This window comes from Stenella coeruleoalba, assembly GCF_951394435.1.
Source record: "Stenella coeruleoalba genome assembly, chromosome: 4".
In the NCBI taxonomy this organism is placed as follows: Eukaryota; Metazoa; Chordata; class Mammalia; order Artiodactyla; family Delphinidae; genus Stenella; species Stenella coeruleoalba.
This window is the reverse complement of record NC_137149.1, coordinates 105480799-105504942: the sequence shown is the minus strand read 5'-3', so window position 1 is coordinate 105504942 and position 24144 is coordinate 105480799. Positions and strand designations below refer to the sequence as shown.

The 24144-nt window shown below is 38.3% G+C and overlaps 1 protein-coding gene across 1 annotated transcript in view; it reads right to left on the bottom strand.

Annotated features, from left to right (window-relative positions):
- FRAS1 (Fraser extracellular matrix complex subunit 1) overlaps positions 1-24144 on the bottom strand; it is a 460552-nt gene that overhangs the window by 434153 nt on the left and 2255 nt on the right. Inside the window, exon 2 of the mRNA XM_079919788.1 lies at positions 19480-19511. Within this exon, the coding sequence (XP_079775914.1) occupies positions 19480-19511 (32 nt within the window). The remainder of the gene's footprint in view (positions 1-19479; positions 19512-24144) is intronic.

The window sequence follows — 24144 nt, the reverse complement described above, 5'->3', positions numbered from 1 at the left end:
AAGAATTTAATAGGAAAAAAAGCACAGTCTTGCCACACAAATGGAAGATTAGAAGTGAACTGAAAATAAATATCCCATAACCATAAAAGAATTTCAGGTGGTAAAGTGAGCCCAAAATAAACGCATCCCCAGATGCATCTCATAGAATGCTTACATATATCTTCTTATAAAGCAGATTTGTACGGTTTACACATGTATTTATGGCAAAAGCATGACTGAGCATAGAAAATATTATTTCACACTGTGTTTCCCAAAGCAGATAACCTCACCAGCTATTCACATGTACAAACTTTGGACAATAGAATGTATCTTATTAAGATAAAACTTATTCCACTTAGAAGAGATTTGATTTTTTTATTAACATCTTGTCTATGATAGAAAAAAATGATTTAAATACGTATGTATATATACGGAAATATCAAAATCTTTGCCCAAAGCGCTTACCTATGCATTCTACTCTTTCTCTTAGATGCCTGAGCGCACCAGCCTCTTCTCTACACAACACTGCTGAACACTGCAATTATGCCTCCTCCTCTAACCCGCAGCAGTAGTATGGACAAGAATGCTCTCTGCAGCCCTGGGGAAATAAGTTAATCAAGTCCTTCTAGGCATACACATCGTGGTATCTATTTTGGCTCTTCACCGACCTTTGTTGTTAGTTCCTTTTTCTTAGCTCTGTTTCAAACATGTGAACCTTTGGTGAGACATCATTCCATTTGTGTGGTTAAGTTGTACACGGTAGCACAATCAGGGATTGTGGTCCAATCAGGGATCCAGAAGATGGCAGTTTTCAAGACAGGACTAATGGCAGAATAGTTTTAATGGTTACACACCAAAAAAAAAAAAAAATCATCAAATACAATAAAGAGATGATTGTAAATATTGACATCGAAAGCTCTTAGGTCTGGCTCCTAATTCATTTCCATGTTTTATTGCATCATCAGTTTGGGGTAAAAATGGAGATGTTAGAACAGAGGGATGTAGACGAGAAAAGCTGGGGCATATACCAAAAAGGAGAAGAAGAAGAAATACAGAATTTAGAGACCATGCCAAAAAGCAGAGACATAAAACAACCTCTACACTGACACTCAAGCTGCTTCTGATATCTATACACAAAATCCTTACAAGGAGATACAACAGCAACAATAAGAAATGAAACAAAGCATTAAGCCATGATTTCTAAGGACAGTTCAAGCTATTAAAAAAACATACAATGCCAGTGGCCCCCAAAGTTCTTTTCAGAAAGATGCTTTTAACTGTTTCTTTGTTCTTTCTCTCCAACATACCCTGCAATGTTTCCATACAGTCCTCTTACATAAATATAAAGATTTTCGACTCACACTAATGGAAAAGTACATGGGCCTTCCACCTGGGACAACCTCAAGACCCTATTCTTTCCTGCCGAATCCTCACATATGCTCCTTTGCCTAAACTACCAAAACTCAGCCAATTTCTCTTTGCTTTGAATCAGTGGCATCCAGAATCCTTGAGCCTTAAGGACTTTCCTCATCTATACAAAACTCATGCTGAGACATACCAGCATCAGCATGAAATGCAACTTGCCTCACATATAAACATTGAGTCACTAACCTTCTATCTTTGACTAAATACAAATGGCTGAGTTTTTATTCCTTTCCCTAAAAGCAGTCTTTGAGGGTCTTCATGAATAGAAGCAAGTAAGTTAAATATCCCAAATAAAGCTTCCTTACACTGGGAAAAGAAAGCTTAATTTACAGCCGCTAAATTAAGGATAGGGAAATGATCAAATTTCTTAACTTCTAATATCACAAAACCACTATCTTTCTTCCACACTTTTAGGAGTCGAAGAAGGGAATTTTTTCCTTGTGGACATTACAACTCCAAAAACCTTAGAAATGATAACCCTTTCAGGTAATAGTCTAAAGCTCTTAACACCTGAAGTACCACGGTTTACCTCACTCTGCTCGTTCCTCACGGTAGGACAATGAATTTGCCGTGGTGGCTGTACATCAAATCACTGACTCATTCCAGAGGACGGGAAAAATGTTTGGCCCCATATGCACTGAGCCCCAACTTTCTAGTCAGTACATTTTCAATCTCCTTTACAGATGGTTTTCTCTTTGTACTAGTCATTTACCAAAGAAAAATAAACGAAAAAAGAACTAAGTACCCAAGAAAGTTTTCCAAACAAGCATTTCAAGAAAACAATAAAACATTCCATTTCAAAATGCATCCACATCTAATCTACCAGTCATTTACTTCAGATCCCTCCAAATTACGAAAAAGGACATCAACATGGCCCTAATTCATCAACTATGCCCATGTGTTTGCTGAGCATTCTTCTCAAACAACTAAAGGTGTGTTATAGAGTAAAATGGGTCCAACCAACTTTCTTTCCTAACTTCAGATAAAGGCAAGTGAACACGGATGTTAGTCTAGGGCTGACCATAACTGGGGGAGTCAAAGGATACGAGACCTGGTTCCAATGATACTTTCTCTAGCCTTGTTGACTAGGCCAATCAAGCAGATGATAGCTCTCACTTAAGACTCAGTAAACAAGCCACACAGCCTCTAAATGTCTATTTATCCTTGTAGAGAACATCTGTTTCTGTCCTTTGGCCAGCATGTTTCATTGTTAAAACTGCCTTCCTCTACGTGGTAATGTTGGTAAATCATAAGGTTTCTTCTTCCCCAGTGAGAATATGATTATACCTGGGGGTATAATCCTTGACTCAAGCCGGGCCAAGCAGAGATTTTCCTAGAATTTTGACTGGCGATGTCACTCCAAAAAGGGGCTCTCTGTGAATATGAGCTATTTGAACTATGTAAACCAATGCTGCCACCACAAAGAGACTGCCTGAGATGGTGCTAACGAAGAGCAATGCAGAGGAAAGAGAGGTGTCATGTGAGCACAGGAACACAGATGCACCTGAAACTAAACTCTTGGGTTAAGGGAGCAATAAATTACAGGCTTTGCTTATGCCAGTTTGAATTGAGTTTCCATCACTTACACTGAGTCCTAAATAACGTAATTTTCACATACCTCCTCCTCCTTTGCGTCTGTCTTTGAAAAAGAACCTTGTCTAGGTGGCCCTGCCACTTAAGGTCTGACCCCAGTCCATCCACCTATCCTGTCTTGAGTGTCTCCATGCATTGTCTCTTCATTCTCATAACTCCTATCCTCTCCCTCCTCTGATTCCATACCCTCTACTCTATAAGCTTTCTCCCTCAACTTTTGACATAAAATGAGTTTCCCCCCTTTATCAGACTCCAATTACAGAAAGGCACATTTTTAAAAATAGTTTTAATCACAGGGTTTGAATTGAGCACTCTGCCTTTTGCTGAACATTACCTCATAAATCTGTCCACATGGCTAAATGCTCTTCATCTATTATTTTAATGGCTATGTAATATCCCATGTCAACTTAATCTATGATGACTTACTTAACCATGCCTCTAATGCAGACATTTAGATAACTTCTTAGTTTATAATATAAATAAAGCTGGAAAGAACACTTCTTTATGTACAATTTTTCTTTCTTCTAAATTAATTCCTTAGGGCAAATTCCCAGAAGTCTCATCAAAACTGGATTTGATCATATCACCTTACACCTATTAGAAACTTTTATCTAATAGGTGTAAGGTGATATCCCATTATTGGTTTAGTTTTTAACCTGGTTATTAACAATGATTCTTCCTAATATATTTGTTTGCTACTTGTATTTTCTCTTATGTGAACTCTCTATTTTTATTCTTAGCCAGTTTAATTCCTAAAGTTTGATGATATTCTTAAATATTTCTATGAATTCTTTACAAGTACTAAGGAATTCTTTAAAGCACTAATTCTTTGAAAATCTGTACTCTATTTGGGGTTTTTTTAGTTTTACATTATTAGATATTTTTTGAATTTCATCAAATTTGTCTTCCATCAGCCTTTAAAAATCAATTGTCTTCCATCAGCCTTTAAAAATCAATCATTCAAGACTATCATCAAAAACTCTACAAATAATAAATGCTGGAGAGGGTGTGGAGAAAAGAGAACCCTCCTACACTGTTGGTGGGAATATAAATTGGTGCAGTCATTATGGAAAACAGTTCCTTAAAAAAAAAAAACTAAAACTAGAGCTACCATATGATCCAGCAATCCTACTCCTAGGCATATATCTGGAAAAGACAAAAACTCTAATTCAAAAAGATATAGGTACCCCAATGTTCAAAGCAGCACTATTTACAATAGCCAAGACATGGAAGCAACCCAAGCGTCCATCGAAAGATGAGTGGCTAAAGATGTGTACAGATATATAGATATATACATCTATATATCTATATATATATAAAGTAGAATATAACTCAGACATAAAAAAGAATGAAATATTGCTATTTGCAGCAACATGGATGGACCTAGAGATTATCATACTAAGTGAAGTAAGTCAGAGAAAGACAAATATGTATAAATATTTATATGTAGAATCTAAAAAAAGATACAAATAAACGTATTTACAAAACAGAAACAGACTCACAGACATAGAAAACAAACTTATGGTTACCAAAGTGAAAAGGGAGGGGAAAAAGGGATAAATTAGGAGTACGGGATTAACAAATACACACTACTATATATAAAATAGATAAGCAACAAGGATTTACTATGTAACATAGGAAACAATATTAAATTTCTTATAATAACCTATAATGGAAAATAATCTGAAATATATATATCAATATAAATATATACATATATAACTGAATCACTTTGCTGTATACCTGAAACTAACACAATATTGTAATCAACTATGCTTCAGTTAAAAAGATCAATCATTCAAAAATCAAGTGTTGGTTTCATCCTTACATCAGAATTCTCTACTAATACCAGCCAATAGAAGTGAAACTGTATGACTTCCCTGAAGGGCAATTTGGTAATATGCATTATATATGTACACGAATATGCTTTTAAAAAATGTACATCATGTGGCTCAAAAATGGTATTTCTAAGGAATTTACCCTCAGGAAATAACTGAAAAGTGTACAAGAATGTTCATCACAGTGTTGCTTACAATACTAATATACTGGAATATGAGTATCAATCAGTAGGGATGGCTACAATAATTTACACTGTATACACGATGGATTTATGATATAGATTAATGTATATTGACATAAAAAGATATTCATTACACAGTATTAAATTTTTAAAAATGACCAAGAAATATGCATATTATGATGCCTGTTTCTGTTAAGCACACACACACACACAACACACACACACTTATAAAAAAAAAAAAGAGTTCCGCAATAAATTCACCTAATATTTAGCTATCATTATTTTTGTTCACGGAATTATTGAAATTAATACTTTTCCTTTCTTTTTATATTATATGTTTGTTCTTTTAGAACAAACATATTACTTTTAATATAATAAATAAAACAATATGACCATTCTCAGTTAGAAAAACCAAAAAAGGAAGGTATCATTCTCAAAAGTTGGTATAATATTCTGGGTTTTGTGGTTTGGTTTTTAAAAAAACATTAATATTTATCCTCTTTAATTGTTTTCTTCTTAACTCAATTATTTATAGTACAAAAAATAGAATTCTTAGTTTTCAAGATACAATCTTGCTTACTAAGTATCCTTGACCTTAATAAGTTTGCATAAAAACACCTCGCAGGAATACACACGCCTTGACGCTCGCAGAATTTCTTTTATTATGCTTTATATTTATCTCCTGCCTGTTATCATTGCGGTTTTTCCTCCAAATCATCAGTGAAACAGAGTAAGAAATGTAAAAAGATGTTTTTTCTTCAACAGCTTAATTCATTCTAGTAAAGAAATATGAGTTTCTCTCCTTTTCATAAGCACTTATCTTATTCCCATAAAATCTCCCTCTCTTCTCCTCCTAAGTCAAACTCTTAAGAATCTTTTCTAGCAGTTCATATTTTTCCAAAGGTCCTACTATTCCTTAAAGTATCTTATCACAGTTGATCTTTCTTTTAAAAAACATATTTTAAATGTAGGAATGATAACTCTGATAAAATTCTAAAATCAAACAAAAGACAGTAAGTTCTGTTGTCCAGCACAGGAGAAAAATTATACTCTTCAAAATCTGGGGTAGGATAAATAAAATAAGGTTTCCATTCAAAAAAATTTAATACAATAAAATGTTCTTTATTTATCTTAATGCTACCCAGAACATAATTTAATCTTTGCAAGTTGCAAAGTAGAAAAAAGAAATGCCGACTAAAGAGGAAGGACAAAGATTCCATCATGACCTCAGGGGGAATCATCATGAACGTCAATATTAAAGGAGTGGATTAATGCCTATTAATAGGGAGTTTCACTTGACATAATCCAAGATGAACCTGTTTTTGCTGAACTAATAACTCACTGTTGGAGTATGTCTGCACACTGATTTTTTTTTTTCCAGCAGTGATGATCGGTTACATGGAGCCACCCTCTCCAAAGCTCTACAGAGCGACTACACGCTAATCAATTTGTAGTGACAGAGTTAGAATTCAAGAGCAAATGATTTCCATTTCAAAGGGTCCCCATGGTCTACAGAATGTAATTCACATGCCTATTCCAGGCCCTATCTGAGCTGGAGTTTAAAAATCCCTTCTCAGTGTTTTATCCCATCACTTCTCACACTTTAATCAAACTGGACTGCCTTTGCCACTTACGCTTTTACTCACACTGATCCTCTATCTAAAGAGCCCTTCCCTCATCTCTTCCTGTTCTAAACTGACCCATATTTTAAGGGCAAGATCAGAAGTGACTTCCTCCATGAATAACAGTATTCTCAACAGCTAGAACATACTTATTACCTACTAGTGCGTACTTACACATGAAACCCCACGTACTTTCAGGTGTTATCTCATTTATCTTTACAACAGTTCTGTAATACATGCACAACTACTATCACAGACGTAGAAAACAAACTTATGGTTACCAAGGGGGAAGGAGGGGTGGGATAAACTGGGAGATTGGGATTGACATATACACACTGCTATGTATAAAACAAATAACTAACACGAACCTACTGTATAGCACAGGGAACCCTACTCAATACTCTGTAATGACCTATATGGGAAAAGAATCTAAGGAGGAGTGGATATATGTATAACTGATTCACTTTGCTGTACACCTGAAACTAACACAACATTGTAAATCAACTTTACTCCAATAAAAATTAATTTTTAAAAAATCGCCATTTTAAAGACGAAGTAAGTAGCCCAAGGTCGGTCGAACAACAGTGAAGAGCTCAGACTCAGACTTAGGAAGTCTGAATCTAGAGTTCACACCCTTAGCTACGCTGCTGCACACTACAATGACACTTATCCCAAAGTGCTTTCAACTTAGTTCATTATTTGACTGTAGGGTGTTGGTTAGAGTGTTTGTAGCCACAGTAACATGAAATCCTACTTATACTGGCTGAAACAATGAGGGAATTTCTTAACTCATATAACAATTCCCCAGGAAGATCAGTTCCTGTGCTGCTCAATTCATCAGATCAACAACCAAACTCTTCAGGAAACCAAACGCTTTCCATCATTTTCCTCCATCTGTGTGCTGGAGAGGTAGTCCAATGGCTGCAAAACTGTTGCAGGAGCTCCAGGGATCACATCTTCACATGCCAATGTTCAAAGACTAAGTTTGAAAATCTCCCATTAATATGGGAGAAAATATTTGCAAATGATATGATCCATCCATAAGGGGCTAATATCCAAAGCATATACACAGCTCACACAACACAACAACAAAAAAAAACCTGGATTTAAAAATGGGCAAAAGATCTGAACAGACATTTTTCCAAAGAAGATACGCAGATGGCTAACAGGCACATGAAAAGATGCTCAACATCACTAATTGTTAGAGAAATACAAATCAAAACCACAATGAGCTATCATCTCACACCTGTCAGATGGCTATCATCAAAAAGTCAACAAATAAATGTTGGCAAGGATGTGGAGAAAAGGGAACCCTTGTACACTGTTGGTGGGAATGTACAATAAATTGGTGTAGCCACTGTGGAAAACAGTATGAAGGTTCTTCAGAAAAACTAAAACTAGAACTACCATATGATCCAGCAATTCCACTCCTGGGTATACGTTTAAAAAAAAAAAGAAAACATTAATTCAAAAAGATACATGCACCCCAATGTTCATAGCAGTATTATTTTTACAACAGCCAAGATATGGAAGCAACCCAAATGTTCATCAACAGATGAATGGATAAAGATGTAGTAAATGTGTATACAATGGAATATTACTCAGCCATAAAAAGAATGGAATTCTGCCATTTGCAATAACATGGATGGTCCTAGAGAGTATTATGCTTAGTGAAATGTCAGACGGAGAAAGACAAATACTGTACATTATCACTTATATGTGGAATCTTAAAAATATAACAAATGAATGTATATAACAAAACAGAAACAGTCTCACAGATATAGAAAACAAACTGGTGGATACCATTGGGGAGGAAGGGGTAGGGGCAAGATAGGGATATGAGATTAAGAGATATAAACTACTATGCATAAAACAGACAAGCAACAAGGATATATTGTACAGCACAAGGAAATATAGCCATTATTTTGTAATTACTTTAAATGGAGTATAAGCTATAAAAATGTTAAATCACTATGCTGTACACTTGAAACTAATATATGGTAAATCAACTATACTTTAATCAATCAATCAATCAATAAAATTTAAAAACCCAAACCCCCTCCAAAAACAGAAATTTAAAATAATAATTATAAAATAAAATCTCTCATTAATAAAGAATTCTTCTTTCTCCTGAGGTTTCCTTCTTGTGAAGGGATATCAACATATACTTCCAGGGCTTTCTTTTCCCTGGGAAGGTGGCACAAGTTCTCTAACTAGCAAATTTAAGGGTAACTGGGCCTGCTTAACTCAGTTGTGTCTTCCTTCCTCTTCTAGGAAGAAGCCTTTCAACCAATAGCATAAGTTTTCCTTTGCTTCTTCAGGCAATAATTCTCACCTGAGCAGCCCTTCTGCATGGGAAAGCTGCCTCTGTAAATCTCTGTCTGTGACGCCTAGTCGGCTGGATGGTGTGGGTTCAGAATCAATAAGCCTATCTGGCTAAGAGAATTAAAGCTATATCCTCCACGTTAGCTTCACTGATTAAAAAACTTAAAAGGTGATTTTTACTTCTATTCTTTGTTTCAGAACTGGAGGGAAAGAGGTGTTCTTTATAGGGTTCTTTCAAGCACCCAAAACTTCCCTGCATAACTCATTGGCCACAACTAGGTCATATACTCACTCCTAAGCCAATCTTGGCAAGGGAATATAAACTTCCTAACTAGCTTGCAGCTAGGAGTTACACAAGTCATGTGGGCAAGGGGTGGGAACTGGAAGAAAAAATTAGGACTTTGCCAGCAGAGAAAAGGAGAAAGGGGGCTGTTGGGTAGGCACCCCAGGGTCTGTAACTCATATCTTTTAGCACATGGAAGTTGATCAATAAATATCTACGATCCAGGTGGACCACTATTACTACATATACCAATGGCAAATACGAAAGGGAGAGGGTTCTTCTAAGCCACTAATTTCAGGTTAGAGTTTCTTTTGTTTCTGTTCTCTCAACTCTTAGACCAAGTTCCCTCTGGATTAGAGGGAAACTAAGTACAGTAAGAGCACCAAAGAATACGTATCTCTGTTAATAATTCTCTCCTGCTCACGATTACAAAACCATTTCAGGAATGTAAGGTACAAGGAACTATGAAATCTGCTCTCCCATGTAGACACCCTCCTCTCCCCAGCCCATCCCACACCCATGCAATTTGCCTTTGGAAGAAAGGAATGACATAAATTTAATAAATAACCAATCTTGGGAGCTGTCAGGAAAGAACTCACAGGTCATGGCCCAAACTCAAGCATCTCCTGGGTACTAACAAGAAACTGTTTCTTACTGTGAAAGCTTTTCCCTTTCCTTCTTCCTTCCATTTAGTTTATAAACTCAGGGAAACTAAGAAATCATTGCTGAAAAGAATCTAGCTGGCATACCAGAGGTTACGTACTTATTTTACATAAAACTGCTCAGATTTTTAAAAATTATTTTGTGCAGATTTTATATTTGTGTCCCTTTTTGTCACACAAGCAGAATGCCATCCATATGAGATTTTCAAAGCCAAATTTTCTTTAGACATTTGCCACTCAAACTCCAAGAAAACATAAGCTTGCTTAACTCACAATTGTCATTTGATATTTATGTATCATCTTTTCCCTTAGTAAGCAGAGGGCTTTAAAAAGTAACTGAGATAACACCATAAGGTGTTAGAAATGAGTGACAGTTCTTTTCTAGGAGATATATATATATATATATATATATATATATATATATATATGCATATATAAATGTACAAGGTATAAAATAAACATGTATTTTTGTAGTTATAAACAGACAAATGAAGACCAAAAAAACAAAATGAGGTACTAGGTTGTAAGGCAATTGGAGCAAAAATGACACAAACTTCAAAAAAAAAAAGTGTGGGGAATGTATGGTCTGATCAGAAAATTGAAATATATGATCATGCTACCATCTTTTGAACAAAGTAATATGGCTGCCAAGCTCAGCTGCATCTTCTAAATTCAAAACAAAGCATAAGAAATGTGTTTGTGGGCTTCCCTGGTGGCGCAGTGGTTGAGAGTCTGCCTGCCAATGCGGGGGACACGGGTTCGTGTCCCGGTCCGGGAGGATCCCACGTGCCGCGGAGCGGCTGGGCCCGTGAGCCATGTCTGCCGGGCCTGCGCGTCCGGAGCCTGTGCTCCGCAACGGGAGAGGCCACAACAGTGAGAGGCCCAAGTACCGAAAAAAAAAAAAAGAAATGTGTTTGTTAACTTAAAACATCTGTTCCTACCACAAGAATATGAACAAGAATGAAAATGCATATGGATTGTTCATCAATAAAAGCACAAAATCTCTTGTACTATTCCTCTCACACAACTATGCTCAGAAGATACGAATTTCCAAAGAGGAAACTACCACATCTGATTATGGTGGACGATTTATAAAAGCCCAGTAAAGAAAAAAAGAATCATCTGAGGCACCTAGAGCCCAATTCTCACTGCCTGGTACCCAACGGTACAAAATCAGTGCATTTGAAGGAACGCAGGGGAGAAACCCTTCATTGTACACCTCTGGGGTCAGGAGACTTTCTCACCACCACTCCACCCCTGCCACAAGGGCTTCCATAAGGCAGCAACACACAGCTCTAATCTTCAATTCACGCAGGTCAGAACCCAAGTTAGAAAGGCTTTGTAAGTCATTTAGACCAAGCCACCACTATCTCATTTATGATACAGACTTCCCAGTCTCTGCTTGAATATCTCTAGTTAAAGGAAGCTCATTACTTCTCAAACCTTATTCCAGCACCTAGCAGAGTGATGATGTGCTGATTTTCGGTAAAAAAAAAATGTTTTTACCCCAGAATAATTATATTTTAATAAAGAGTAGTCTCTCCCACTTAAAGGCATATTACTCAGTGTTTAAAAATAAATGAAGAGGCTGAAAAAATGATGAATTCTTGTTAAACTATAATGAAGAACAGTGATATCCTACAATACCCAATAGTGCTCTTAAGGGAAATTAAGGAATGGCTGACTTTATTGTTTCCCTTCTGAGTATATCCACAAGATGCCAAGCATTCCCCCCACTGCTGAGAAGTTCAGGTTGTTTAATAGCAGTCGCTGACCAAGATTTACTAAGTGTTTGGGGGGCTTTGAGCACTTAATAGGGAAAGCCTCCAAATTCTCTTCATTTCTCTTCTCCATAAAATTTCTTGAGCACGAACACAAGTCTGAGACATTTTCATTTCTATGGGCTACATCTCTTGTGTTACAGTTTCAAATAAAAGAATGCTATAGCACATCAATTTTTTAAAAGGACGCTAGCACTGAAGAGCTCTGCTTGCCTTCTTTAATCCTCCTTAACCCTAATCAACAAGGCTTACGGATTAGACCAGAAGTTCTCAATTTCTCCCACCACAATATACAGTGGATAACACTCCCACGAATATATCAGACTTTGACAAAACACCAAAAATATTTTGTAAAATCTTTAATAGAAGTAAATTAAAATCACAATGAAATATTACCTCAAACCTGTTAAGCGGGCTATTACAAAAAGACAAAAGGTAACAAGTATTGGAAAGGATGTGGAGAAAGGGAACTCTTGTACACCGTTGGTGAAAATGTAAATTAGTGTAACCATTATGGAAAACAGCATGGAGGTGCCTCAAAAAAATTAAAAGCAGAACTACTTTATGACCCAGAAATCCCACTTCTGGGCATTAAGTCCAAAGAAAAATGAAATCAGAATCTTGAAGAGATATCTGCATTCCCATGTTCCGCTCAGCATTATTCCCAATAACCAAGATGTGGAAACAACCCAAATACTCATCAACAGAAGAATGGATAAAGAAAATGTGATACACATAATGGAATATTACTCAGCCTTAAACATGAATGAAATCCGGCCGTTTGCAGCCACATAAGTGCACCTGAAGGACATTATGCTAAGTGAAATAAGCCAGATGGAGAAAGACAAATATGGCACGATCTCACTTACATGTGGAATCTAAGATAGTTACCCTCATAGAGCAGAAAGAAGAATGGCTGGCAGGGGGTGTGGGGAAGAGAAAACGGGAAGAGTTTAGTCAAGGGGTACAAGGTTTCACTTGTGCAAGATGACCAAGTTCTGGAGATCTAATGTATAACAATGAAACTATAATTAACAATACTATATTATATACTTGAAAGTTGCTAAGAGGGTAGATCTTAAGTGTTCTCACTATGGAAGGAAGGAAGGGAGGGAGGAACAGAGGAAGGAAAGAAGGGAGGGAGGAGGAAGGAAGTGAGAAAGGAGTGACTGAGTTGATGGATATGTTTATTAGTTTGATGGTGATTATTTCACAACGTATACACACACCAAATCATCAAGTTGTACGTCTTAAATATATACAATTTTTATTTATCAATTATACCTCAATAAAGCTGGGGAAAGATTTAGTAGAATATGTAGGATTAATTGCAGGTGAGGGCTCAGCTGTAACTCCACCCCTTTTCTTTTATTCAAGAAAACGTATCGAGCAATATGGGAAGAGTAGTGTTGTAATAATTATATACATATATGTATAAAACAATATTATATAAACAAACAAAGAGCAAACTCAGGTGCTCTAACAAATTTTTGGTGACCTTCCTCAAACTGCTAACAACACAACAGTGAACCTTTACCCAGGGTGAGAGCCATCCATGAGACTAAAATTCAGGCTTAAGTACTAGAGTAAGTTAAGAATTTTAAAGTTCTAAAGCTGCACAGTCTGATACAGTAGCCTCGACCCACGTGAGGCTATAAATTTTAATTAGCATTAAGCAAAATTTAAAATCCAGTTCCTCAGTGTCGCTAGCCACACTTCAAGTGCTCAACAGCTACATGTGGCTTGTGGCCACCACACAGGACGATGCAGCTCTGGAACATTTCCATGAGCACAGGGCGTTCCACTGGATGGCCCCGGGCTAAGGAATCTCGGAGAGGATCTAATCTAACTCTCTCATTTTACGAATTTAGAAACTGAGACCTCATTTCATTCAAGTGACTTCCTCAGTACTACACGGCTAGTAATTACAGAGCCAAAACCCGAACCAAGACTCCCTGGCTTCTACCACGCAGTCATTTCCACTCCGACATGTCGTTGCCACCTAGGTGATGTGTCTCTTCCTTGCCAAGCACAGTTCTGGGTTCTTTCACAAGCATGCTCTCAGGTAATCCTCACACCGACCCTATGAGGTATATTATTATACAGACAATGAAATTGAGACTTGGCTGTTTAAAGTCTCATATCTGAGGTCACACAGCAAGTATGTAGCAGAACCAGATTTAAACTCCAGAGCCTGGGTCTTTCCACTGTGTTATACTGTATATAGTAAACACTCCACAATTTTAATTCTTCTTGAGAACTTTTTCTTCCTTTCAAATGTGCTAAAAGTTAGTCCCTCGTGATGCACTTTGTCAGCATTTGTGAGGAAAAGTATTCCAAGTAGGAAAATGCCAACACTCAACACTTTTGATCTGGGGAAGAAGAGAGGCTGTGTCCACCTTTGTTAAGTGTAACTGCTTTACAGCAACAGTAATAGCAGCTGACCTTTATGGTAGGTCACAAGCTAAGCGCTTCCTGCTGGTCTCTTTTAACCTTCACAACAACCCTGTGAAGTAAATCATTCATCTCCATTTTACAGATATAAAAACTGAAGAGGGCTTCCCCTGGTGGCGCAGTGGTTGAGAGTCCGCCTACTGATGCAGGGGACACAGGTTCGTGCCCTGGTCCGGGAGGATCCCACATGCCGCAGAGCGGCTGGGCCCGTGAGCCGTGGCCGCTGGGCCTGTGCGTCCGGAGCCTGTGCTCCGCGATGGGAGAGGCCACAGCGGTGAGAGGCCCACGTACCGCAAAAAAAAAAAAAAAAAAAAAAACTGAAGAGTTCAACCATCCACCCCCAGGAAGAACCTATAAAGGAGATGTTTGCTTGTGGTGAGGCCAAAGGAAAGTGAAATTCTTTTTACTCAATATTGACAGAAAAGGACAGGAGATAGGTGAAAACTTTGAAATAAAAAATCTGTTTTCCTCCTCACACTTGATGCCCCTGTCACAGTTAAACATATAAAGTAGGTAGCTTCCCTCTGAGGGACTCCTGATTTAACCCAGTCACTCTCTCTTCCACTGTGGCTGACTTTGGAGAAAGTCCTGAGAGCCCAGGGGTGCAGTGATATTGTGGAGGAAGAAACACACCCCAAAATAGACTATGCAGTGTTTCTAAAGGTAGGGGACCTTCCTGGGTATTTTCTGACCTGAGGAATGGAAAGAAGAGAAAGGAGGGAAGACAGTGTTAAAGAAAGAAGAGAGACAGACAAAGTCAGTACATAACTGAGAGACGGCTACATGGGGCTTAGAACCCAATGACCCCAGAGTGTCTCCACGAGTCCACAGAGGTGTCAGAAGTTGGGAAACACAGCACATTGCTGGGGATTTGTGTGGGTACATATATATAATAGAGCATGTACTATATGTTAAGATGGAATAACCCCTAAACCTTCCTTGCTTCGTGTGGTGAATTTAGCACACACTAGTGTGGGAGAGCCTCAGCTAAATGGGAAGGGGTGAGCCAGGGACAGCTGGCTCTTGCAGGAGGTCGGGACAGAGGCTGGCAGAGACAACTGCGTGACAGGTGCAGCAGGGAGGGGGTGGGCACATATGGCTGATGGTAAAATAAGCTAGCTGTGTTCAGAGACAACAAGCAGACTGGCTTGGCTGCGAGAAACGGTATGCTCGGTGGAATGGCTTTAAAGTCAGACCCAGGTTGCAACGCCCTCTTCCTCTAGCACTGACTAGCTGTGTGATTTTTGAACAAGTGACTTAGAGTTTCTTAGTCTCAGGTTCCTGATCTGTAAAGACAACACCTATTTCCTGGGATTGTTGAGAGTATGAAATACGTAGCAGGTGCCGAGTAACAGTTCCTTCCTCTTGTCCTTCTTGGCTGGTAAAGAGGAATTTTGTTATTGCAGAAAAGCACATACCAGGCACTGTGTCTGGGTGTCTTCCCCACATTATCTCCTTTACTCTACAAAAACCCTTCAGGAGAGGCTCTATTTATCCCCATTTCACATAGGAGGTGACAGAGATTCAGGAAGGTTCTGTAACTTGGTCACAGAGCTGGTTTGTAGCAGATGAGGAAGAAGCAGAACAAGGTCTGTCGGCAAAAACCCTAATATGAAAAGATACACGCACCCCAGTGTTCATAGCAGCACTGTTTACAATAGTCAAGACATGGACGCAACCTAAATGTCCACCGACAGAGGAATGGCTAAAGAAGATGTGGTACATATACACAATGGACTACTACTCAGCCATAAAAAAGAATGAAATAATGCCATTTGCAGCAACATAGATGGACCTAGAGGTTATCATACTAAGCAAAGTAAGTCAAAGAGAGAAAGATAAGTATCATATGGTATCATTTATATGTGGAATCTAAAAAAATGATGTAAATGAACTTATTTACAAAGCAGAAACAGACTCAGACATATAAAACAAACTTATGGTTATCAAAGGGGGAGGGATAAACTAGGAGTTTGGGATTAACAGATACACACTACTATATATAAAATAGATAAACAACAAGGAACTACCATATTGCATAGGGAACTATATTCAATATCTTGTATTAACCTATAATGGAAAAGTATCTGAAAAAGAATATATATATATAAATATATGTATAACGGAATCACTTTGCTATACATCTAGCTATATAGTTGTGCTATATAACACAACATCGTAAATCAACTATAGTTCAATTAAAAAAAATTTTTTTTAAAGGTCTGTCAGACTACAGAGGTCCTGAATGAACCACTCTATCTGGCAGCTTCCCAGGCAACAAGTGATGAGATGGAAAAGGCATCAGTGGAAGGAATCCTCACAAGACAGGTTGAGAGTTAGCAACTAGTAGCCAGAGCTTAGATCTGTGTTCTCATTTGCTTGGTATGTTTCACGGAATTCTGGGTGAAGCTGGTGCTTTGCCATTTTCAACCAGACCCACTTTCCACTTTTGGTTACTCACCTGAGTAATGAAGGAAGCACAAGAACTTCAATCCCTGCCTCACTCTCCCCACCTATAAAATGGAGAGTCTGGACTACATGACCTCCAAAGTTACTCCCGGCTCTACAATGCACGTGGGTAGAATTTACAGGGTTTGGGGCTGGGACACCATGCCACTATCCTCAAAGCCAGCCCCTGGCTGTGATGCCTCTTACCATAGAAATCCTCTCACCCAAGGAGTTGTTTAATCAGAGAATCCTAGAACAGTATATAAATGTCCTTAAGCTTTGTATTTTAATTCAAAATACATAAATGCACATTCATTCAATTTCATTGATGCAGGTGCAGTGCTTTTCTTCAAGACCAGGCCATGTGGCAAGAGAGCAGCAATGAATTATTCATACAATTAGCTACGGCCACAATGCATCATCCCCATTCCAGTTTGAAGTTCCTTAAAATAGAAAGAGAACTTCAAGAGGTTGCAACTAAATCCGAACGCAGAATCTCTCTGGACTTTTGTGCTTTTCCCCCAATCTTTTATAGTTGTTTCTCTCATACTTAATTTGACAGCAAATTTTCAGTGACTCACCTCTACAGAGTCTTTTTTTAAAGTATTCAACATAGTTTCCCTAGAAACAAATGCTATTTCTTTTCATATTCCCATTTCAGCAGCTTAATTAAACTGTAAGTCAGGTTTTGTCATTCTTCTGCTCTAGCTCCTCCAGTGGCTCACCCACCTGATTGAAAGGACAAGCTAAAGTCCATGGAAGGACACGCTGCTCTGTCACTGCCTACCTCTCTGGCCTCATCTCCTGCCATCCTCCCCCTGGACCACGTGCTGCAGCCACAGTGACCTCCAAGTACTTCTTCAAACGGCCAAGCAAGCTTCCACTTCAGACTTTACACTCCCTGTGGAATGCTCTTTCCCTGGATATCCAAGGGGCAAGCTCCTATAGTGCCCTTCAGGTCTTTCTTCAAATGTCACCTTACTTTCTCAGGGAGCCCTTCCCTATCCCCTTATTTCAAGAGGCCACCCTTGTCCCCTATTCAGCCTTTTCTATCTCCCCACACCCATACGGTTTTCCTCCTTAGCACGAATCTGACATTCTAAATATTTTATTCATTAGAATTCGAGCTTCATGAAGGCAAGGATTTTGCCTGTTTGTTCACTGATGCATCCCCAGTGCCTAGAATAGCAGGTCCCGAGTTGTCACTCAGTAAATATTTGTTCAATAATAATCTTTATTATTGTAGTAAATGTATTGTCTTTCTGCCTGAGTTGCATAACCACAATCACAAGTACATCAGGCTAGAGGAGGTGTAGGAACAAACATAGCAGAGTCTTGGTAAGCAAAGAAGGCAACTAGAGGAGTCAGGAGTGTGCTAGTGCCCCCACTCCTTTAACTTGATCAAACCAAACTGACCTCTTCCCGTACCTGATGCTTTCGTATTCAAATGTACAATACCATGCTGCCGCGTCAAACATAGAAGGTAGTCTAGCCACTTTCTTCAGATTCAGGAGAACAACAGAAAGAAGACAGGTTGTTTTGTTCTGGTCCACCCCTTAACGGTCAATTACCTTTAGCAAACCTCTCTCTCTCTCATCCTTGGTTCTGCATTAAAAAGGGGGAGAGTATAAAATAATACATGACCTGCCTATTTCACTGATCTGCTGCATGTATCAGGTAGATCGATAGCCATGAAAAGATATTGAAAAGTTACCAAGGACTCTATACAATAAGCAATTTTCTTTGTATTAAAACGGACAACTAACTTGTCTATAATATCCACTACAGCTCCCCAAAACTGATGATGTATTTTATAGCACTTTGATTTTAAAATGATTCCTAAAATGTATTCAAGAATAAACAGAAGGAAGAGTAGGCTTTTAAGGGCATGGAATGGGAAAGAGAGTGGAAAATGGCTTTCACCTGATTCTTTAACAGAACAATATAAGGAAGGAAAAAACACATCAATCTCCAGAGCAGTAACTGTATTACATAAAGTTCAGATTCAAGAATATTACTGTGAACATCTACAATTATCTAGACTCTCAGATCTTTCAAATATTTCTCATCTATTTCAATACCACAAGGACAATCCAAGTTGACATATTGGTATCACACATGTCAATAGCGGGTTGGGATGTAAATGAGCAAACCCTTTCCAACCATCTGAGTTTTGTTTTTATTACAGCCTTTATTAAACTAAAATAAAAAAGTGGTGAAGAATGACTTGTCACACCACTTATTAGAGTTGATGGAGTGTAGATGGTCTTTTCGATTGGCTTTTAACACACTGTTATGCACCATAGTACATTATTAATGAAAAGAAATGCAGGAATCTTGCATCAGCTTTTCCCCCACGTGATCCCGACATTAAATTCAAAATCAATTCTCCTCTACGTGGCAAAGGATCAGAGATAAAATGTTAATTTGTTTGTTACCAAAACTTAAAAGTATAATTCAAAGCAACAGTCAGGATCCTCCATATTGTATTCAATAATTGTATATTTTTTTGGAGGGGGGGTTCAAAGGAAGAAGCAAACAAGTTGTTTGGAAGATAAACAAATTGTGCCCTAGTTCATATCTGACAAAAGAATGGGATCTAATTTTCTCTCTGATTGAAAGAACTCACAAGACAGCCATGGAATGCAAATTGGTGTTGGGTGTTTGAACTTCTCTTCCAATACCTGAGTATCCAAATGGAACTAATTCACTCTGGAAAAGGTATTAAGTAATTGAGCATGATTGTGCCAGAATGAGGGATAATCCTCAAACTGAAAAGGAAATTAAATACATTTTACAACGACAGGGTCACCTCACTCACTCAGTAACCTCAATCAAGCATTTTACATGCAAAGTAAATAAACCAAATATATGAAGAATGACCTACCGCCAACAAGGAACCCTGATAGACACAAGCACCTGTGGGGAAAAAACAAAACAAGAATTAAAAGGGATGCATAACAGACCAATAGGCACTGCCCTGGCCAAAGTACACTAAAACTGCATCTACATGCATCATAATCAGTAAACTGTGCTTTTTCCAAAGCTTGAGGATTCTGCCCCTGGGGAAATAATCCCATACACCAAAACAACATTTCTTGGACATGCATGAGGGAAAGCATTATTAAAACTCATTATTTGAATTTTAAAATAAATGTATGTATAACGACATGCTATAAATACACTGGTGTATTTTCCTATATGACAAATCAGCAAAGCCTTCCTAATCCAGTCCCAATTTACTTATCCAGCCTTCTCTGCCACTCTTTGCTTACACAAATTCTCCAGTCCAACCCAAGAGGCCAACTTAGGATCCCATGGTAATGCTTTCATATGCCAATGCTTTCATTTTTGTTTCCTGCAGGAGATGCATTTGGTCTAATCAATTTCCTTGAACTTGATCCCATCTCCTTCACGGAGCTTTCCAGCCCACAAAATTATGCTTTTTCTAAACCAATTTTTAAACAGCACAGCAGGTGTTGATTTAACCTATCAACATGTAGGCAGCGTGCTAACAGATACTAGCTCAGAAACAGGCTGCAAAGCAGATTGAAATAGCATACACACACCAAGACAGAGCACACCTTGACAATGTGCCACACTTAATGTCCAAAGAGGGAAGGACACATTTTACTACAGTGCTTGGATGCCAACAGATCATTTGTGAAGTCTCAGAACTATTAACTTCTCAGGAAAGGACTGGTCTACCTTATCTACTAATAATGGAATTAAGAACAGTATTCAAAGAAAAGGAGACGGTTATTTACACTTGGGGTTTGAATCAAAGATCTCGATGGGCAAATTTATTGAAATGACTTTTTGTGCCCTTGAAATTCAAATAAGAATAACTTGAGATAAAATGTTGGGGGAAAATTCTTCCTGACTTAGTTTTAAGAAATTCTGTTCCAAAGACAGTATTTCCGTCTATGGTATATCATAAGAAAGGAGATATATATAGATATAGATATATATAAACACATATATGGATATAGATATATATAAAATAATCATATGACATGTGGATATGGATATATATAAAATAATCGTGGGCTCCCCTGGTGGCGCAGCGGTTGAGAGTCCGCCTGCTGATGCAGGGGACACGGGTTCGTGCTCGGGTCCGGGAAGATCCCACACGCCGCGGAGCGGCTGGGCCCGTGAGCCATGGCCGCTGAGCCTGCGCGTCCGGAGCCTGTGCTCCGCAACGGGAGAGGCCACAACAATGAGAGGCCCGCGTACCGCAAAAAAATAAATAATAAAAAAAAATCGTATATAAGTACACAAATATATATCAACACAATGCAATTCCTAAATTATGTAAATGGACTTATTTAATTACTTCTCACATTTAAAAGTTAAACATAAAGATCACTCAGGTACAATTTAACAAAATTTAAACTTTAGAATAAACAAACAAAATTTACCCTTTAGATAAAACCATCCTCAAGTAATTTTATTACCCTCCTCCACAGCACTACCCTCCAAAGGCCAGTAAACTTTCAAAGCTCCAAAAGGAATCAGGTATCTTAAGATGTATCCAAGTACTCATATCAAAACCCATTTCTGGAAATGTAGACAGATGTTATAAAATCACAGTAACATGAAAACATAAAGCAGCATTGAGTGTGGCATCACAAACACACCTGATTAAGCCAGACATCTGTTAGAAACTCAAGTCAAAACTATGTGCAACTGCTGATAAATTCTATCATTAGAAAAGGGAAACAACTCAATTTGGATTGCTCTAGGATGTACAATTCTAAAAGAAATAAGCCTTGGCCTCTGAGGGCTTTCCTAAAACACAACATCTCTACCCGAAAGGCAGCTGCAGAAATGCGTCTCCATTAACACAGCTTCCAAACCCTCATTGCTTCCCTGTAGAAAAAAAGAAAGCATTCTACTGTGATGCCCAGTCCCATCAAACATTCATCACCACCCAATGCCAGATGCAATCCTCCAAAGCAAGCATATTTCTCCCACACTGGCACCAGCTTCACACCCACCAGCAGACTAAGTTGGGAGGTTTGTTGGCATTGGGTGCTAGGTGCAGCTCCTGGTTCTGCCTTTTCACTAATCGATCAACTCATATACTTTGGAAAACAAAGTTACTCTCTCCGCTCGTCACTTTTTTTCTTAAGGAGCACTGGAATGATTGCAACTCTACCTGAAGTTTCGATTTGGGCTTTATTTGAACTTGAAACTCCAGCTTAAGGGGAATTCTAACTGATGATGAAGATCTAGAAGGAGAAACAGGCCTTCTTCAAGGGAAAACAGGAAAAATAAGAGACTTTGCCAGTTTCAGGGCATGGAATACAGCTGAGAAGGCAGGTAATTTAAGTTCTGACACCTGTGAGAAAGTGCATAAAGTTGTGCAGGGTGAAGGGATCACATAGTGCCATGAAGGAAGCTGAGATCTTGAGACCTTCCTCCTGTGGTTGGCGCCTTTCTTGCAGGTCACATAGGCAAAATGTCACTCCATATTCATTTAAATAAATGTCATTTCATATTCATTTTTAGGCCCTTTGGCACATTAGAATGTACTCTATTATGAGACACGTGTATAAAATCTGAAGTTTTCAGAGGAAATGTGAGATATAATTTGCACCAGTACTCACATCCTGAAACTATTCACTATGGAAACCCTACCTGATAACATGAGGAAATTTGAGAGGTTAAATCGAAGTCACAAAATGTCAGACCCATTTGTTCAAAGAAATAGTGGCACATGACCATAACATATGAAGAAGTTTGGACAGCATGGTATCACAAAAATACGACTCATTAGGAACAAGCAGCCACAAGTTGGTAGTTAAATGTTCAGGCTTTATTTTGTGCTATAATTCAGCATATGGCTTGTACACTGTGGAATAGTTAAAATAGAATCCTTTTCTGGACTGACAGGACAGCTCCTGTCCTGATTATTGCCAACCAGGAGTCAGATCAATTAATAGAGTAGTTAAAACAAAAATGGGCCAACTGTTTCTGAACTAGTGTAAGATTTGGCACACGACTCTAACTATGCCATGTTGGTAGTCCCCTCTCCTCTCCTGAGGCAAGTGGTGGACAGTATTTTATGACTACTCATGTCTGAGTAAAACTGAGTAATATTACCACTCAAGTCCACAACAGCGAATACAGATGACCATGCTCTCACTAAAGGATTTATCTGCAGAGGGTAACACCTAGGATCCAATCCCCAGAGGAGAACAGAAATGCAATATGATGGAAATAAGAGCCTATGACAATACAACACCCTTTATTTCCACTAGCTGGTAGTTGCAAAAGCCAAAAGATGCAGAGTTGCAATTATTCGATATTGGGAAACCCACCAAGGACCAACGTTTACATGTCCCTACTGCTACCTTACCTATATTAATGATTTCCAGGTATGCAAACTCCCTGAGGGAAGGCATTTTTTTTTTGATGTCTGTATGTCCCTACCAGACATAACCTAATAACCTGATATATAAGCTATCAATAAAGATTTGTGGAATGAAAGAATGAAGAGCTAGGCTATTTTTTCCCATCCAATGTCTTTCCTTCCTTAACATTGAGTTTTAAGCACTGAATCCTACACAGAAGGAACACTTCTACCAAGAGTGGAACCAAATATGCTGATCCACCCATAAATAAAACACTCTGTCTATCAAATGATCCTTTTCAGTATATTCTGCTAATGGCATTTAAAGGAAAAAGACTGGCAGATTGTAAGCTTGGCTAAAGTCACATGGGGAGTGATGGACATAGACTGGAACTCAGTTCTCTTAACCAATTCAAGACTCTTTATCCACAGCCAACATGTTCTATCTAGTGTAACTTCACAGGATTTCCACGGGTCGACACAACTCAAGATGTACTTCTCCAGAAACACATCTGATTCACAAAGCAGCCACATTTGCTAGAAGTTTCTCTGTGACTTGTTGATTTTATTAAGTTCGCAAATCACAGTAGTTTGTCAGCTTGGCGATATAAGAAAATGTAAAATAACACTGCCAATAACCTGCTTGTAAACCTTCATTTTTCTTTTAATAATTAAAATAAAATTCAGAACTAGAAAGATGCAACTGACCAAAAAGAAGGCATCAAATACTGATCGTTTTTTTTTTTTTTTTCTATGCTGGATGATTAGCAGAAGTATTTTAGAGCTATCACCTAGCCAACTTCTGCATTTGGTGAATAACAGACCACAGCCCAAAGAAGTTAGGTGGTTCATTCAAGGTCACACAGCAACAGTCTCAGCTTAATTTGAAACGTGATTTGGCAACACTCATTCACCTGACCAAAATTTTTTAGCACCTATTGTGTACCAGGAGCTGAGTTGGAAGGATAATAACCAGGGGCCATCCTAAGCCCTCTGCGAGCACACAGTTAGGTGAGGAAGATTGTATCTTTACCAACTAAAATTATAGAATTATTAACTGGTGCACCAGAAACATATATGACATGCTCTCTGAGCATTGAGAAGAAAATAACAAATTCTGCCATGGCCCGGACAGCAACAGTATCACAGAGTAGGTTGCATCAAGAGACCCACACGTGTGAATGCTTCTTTTCC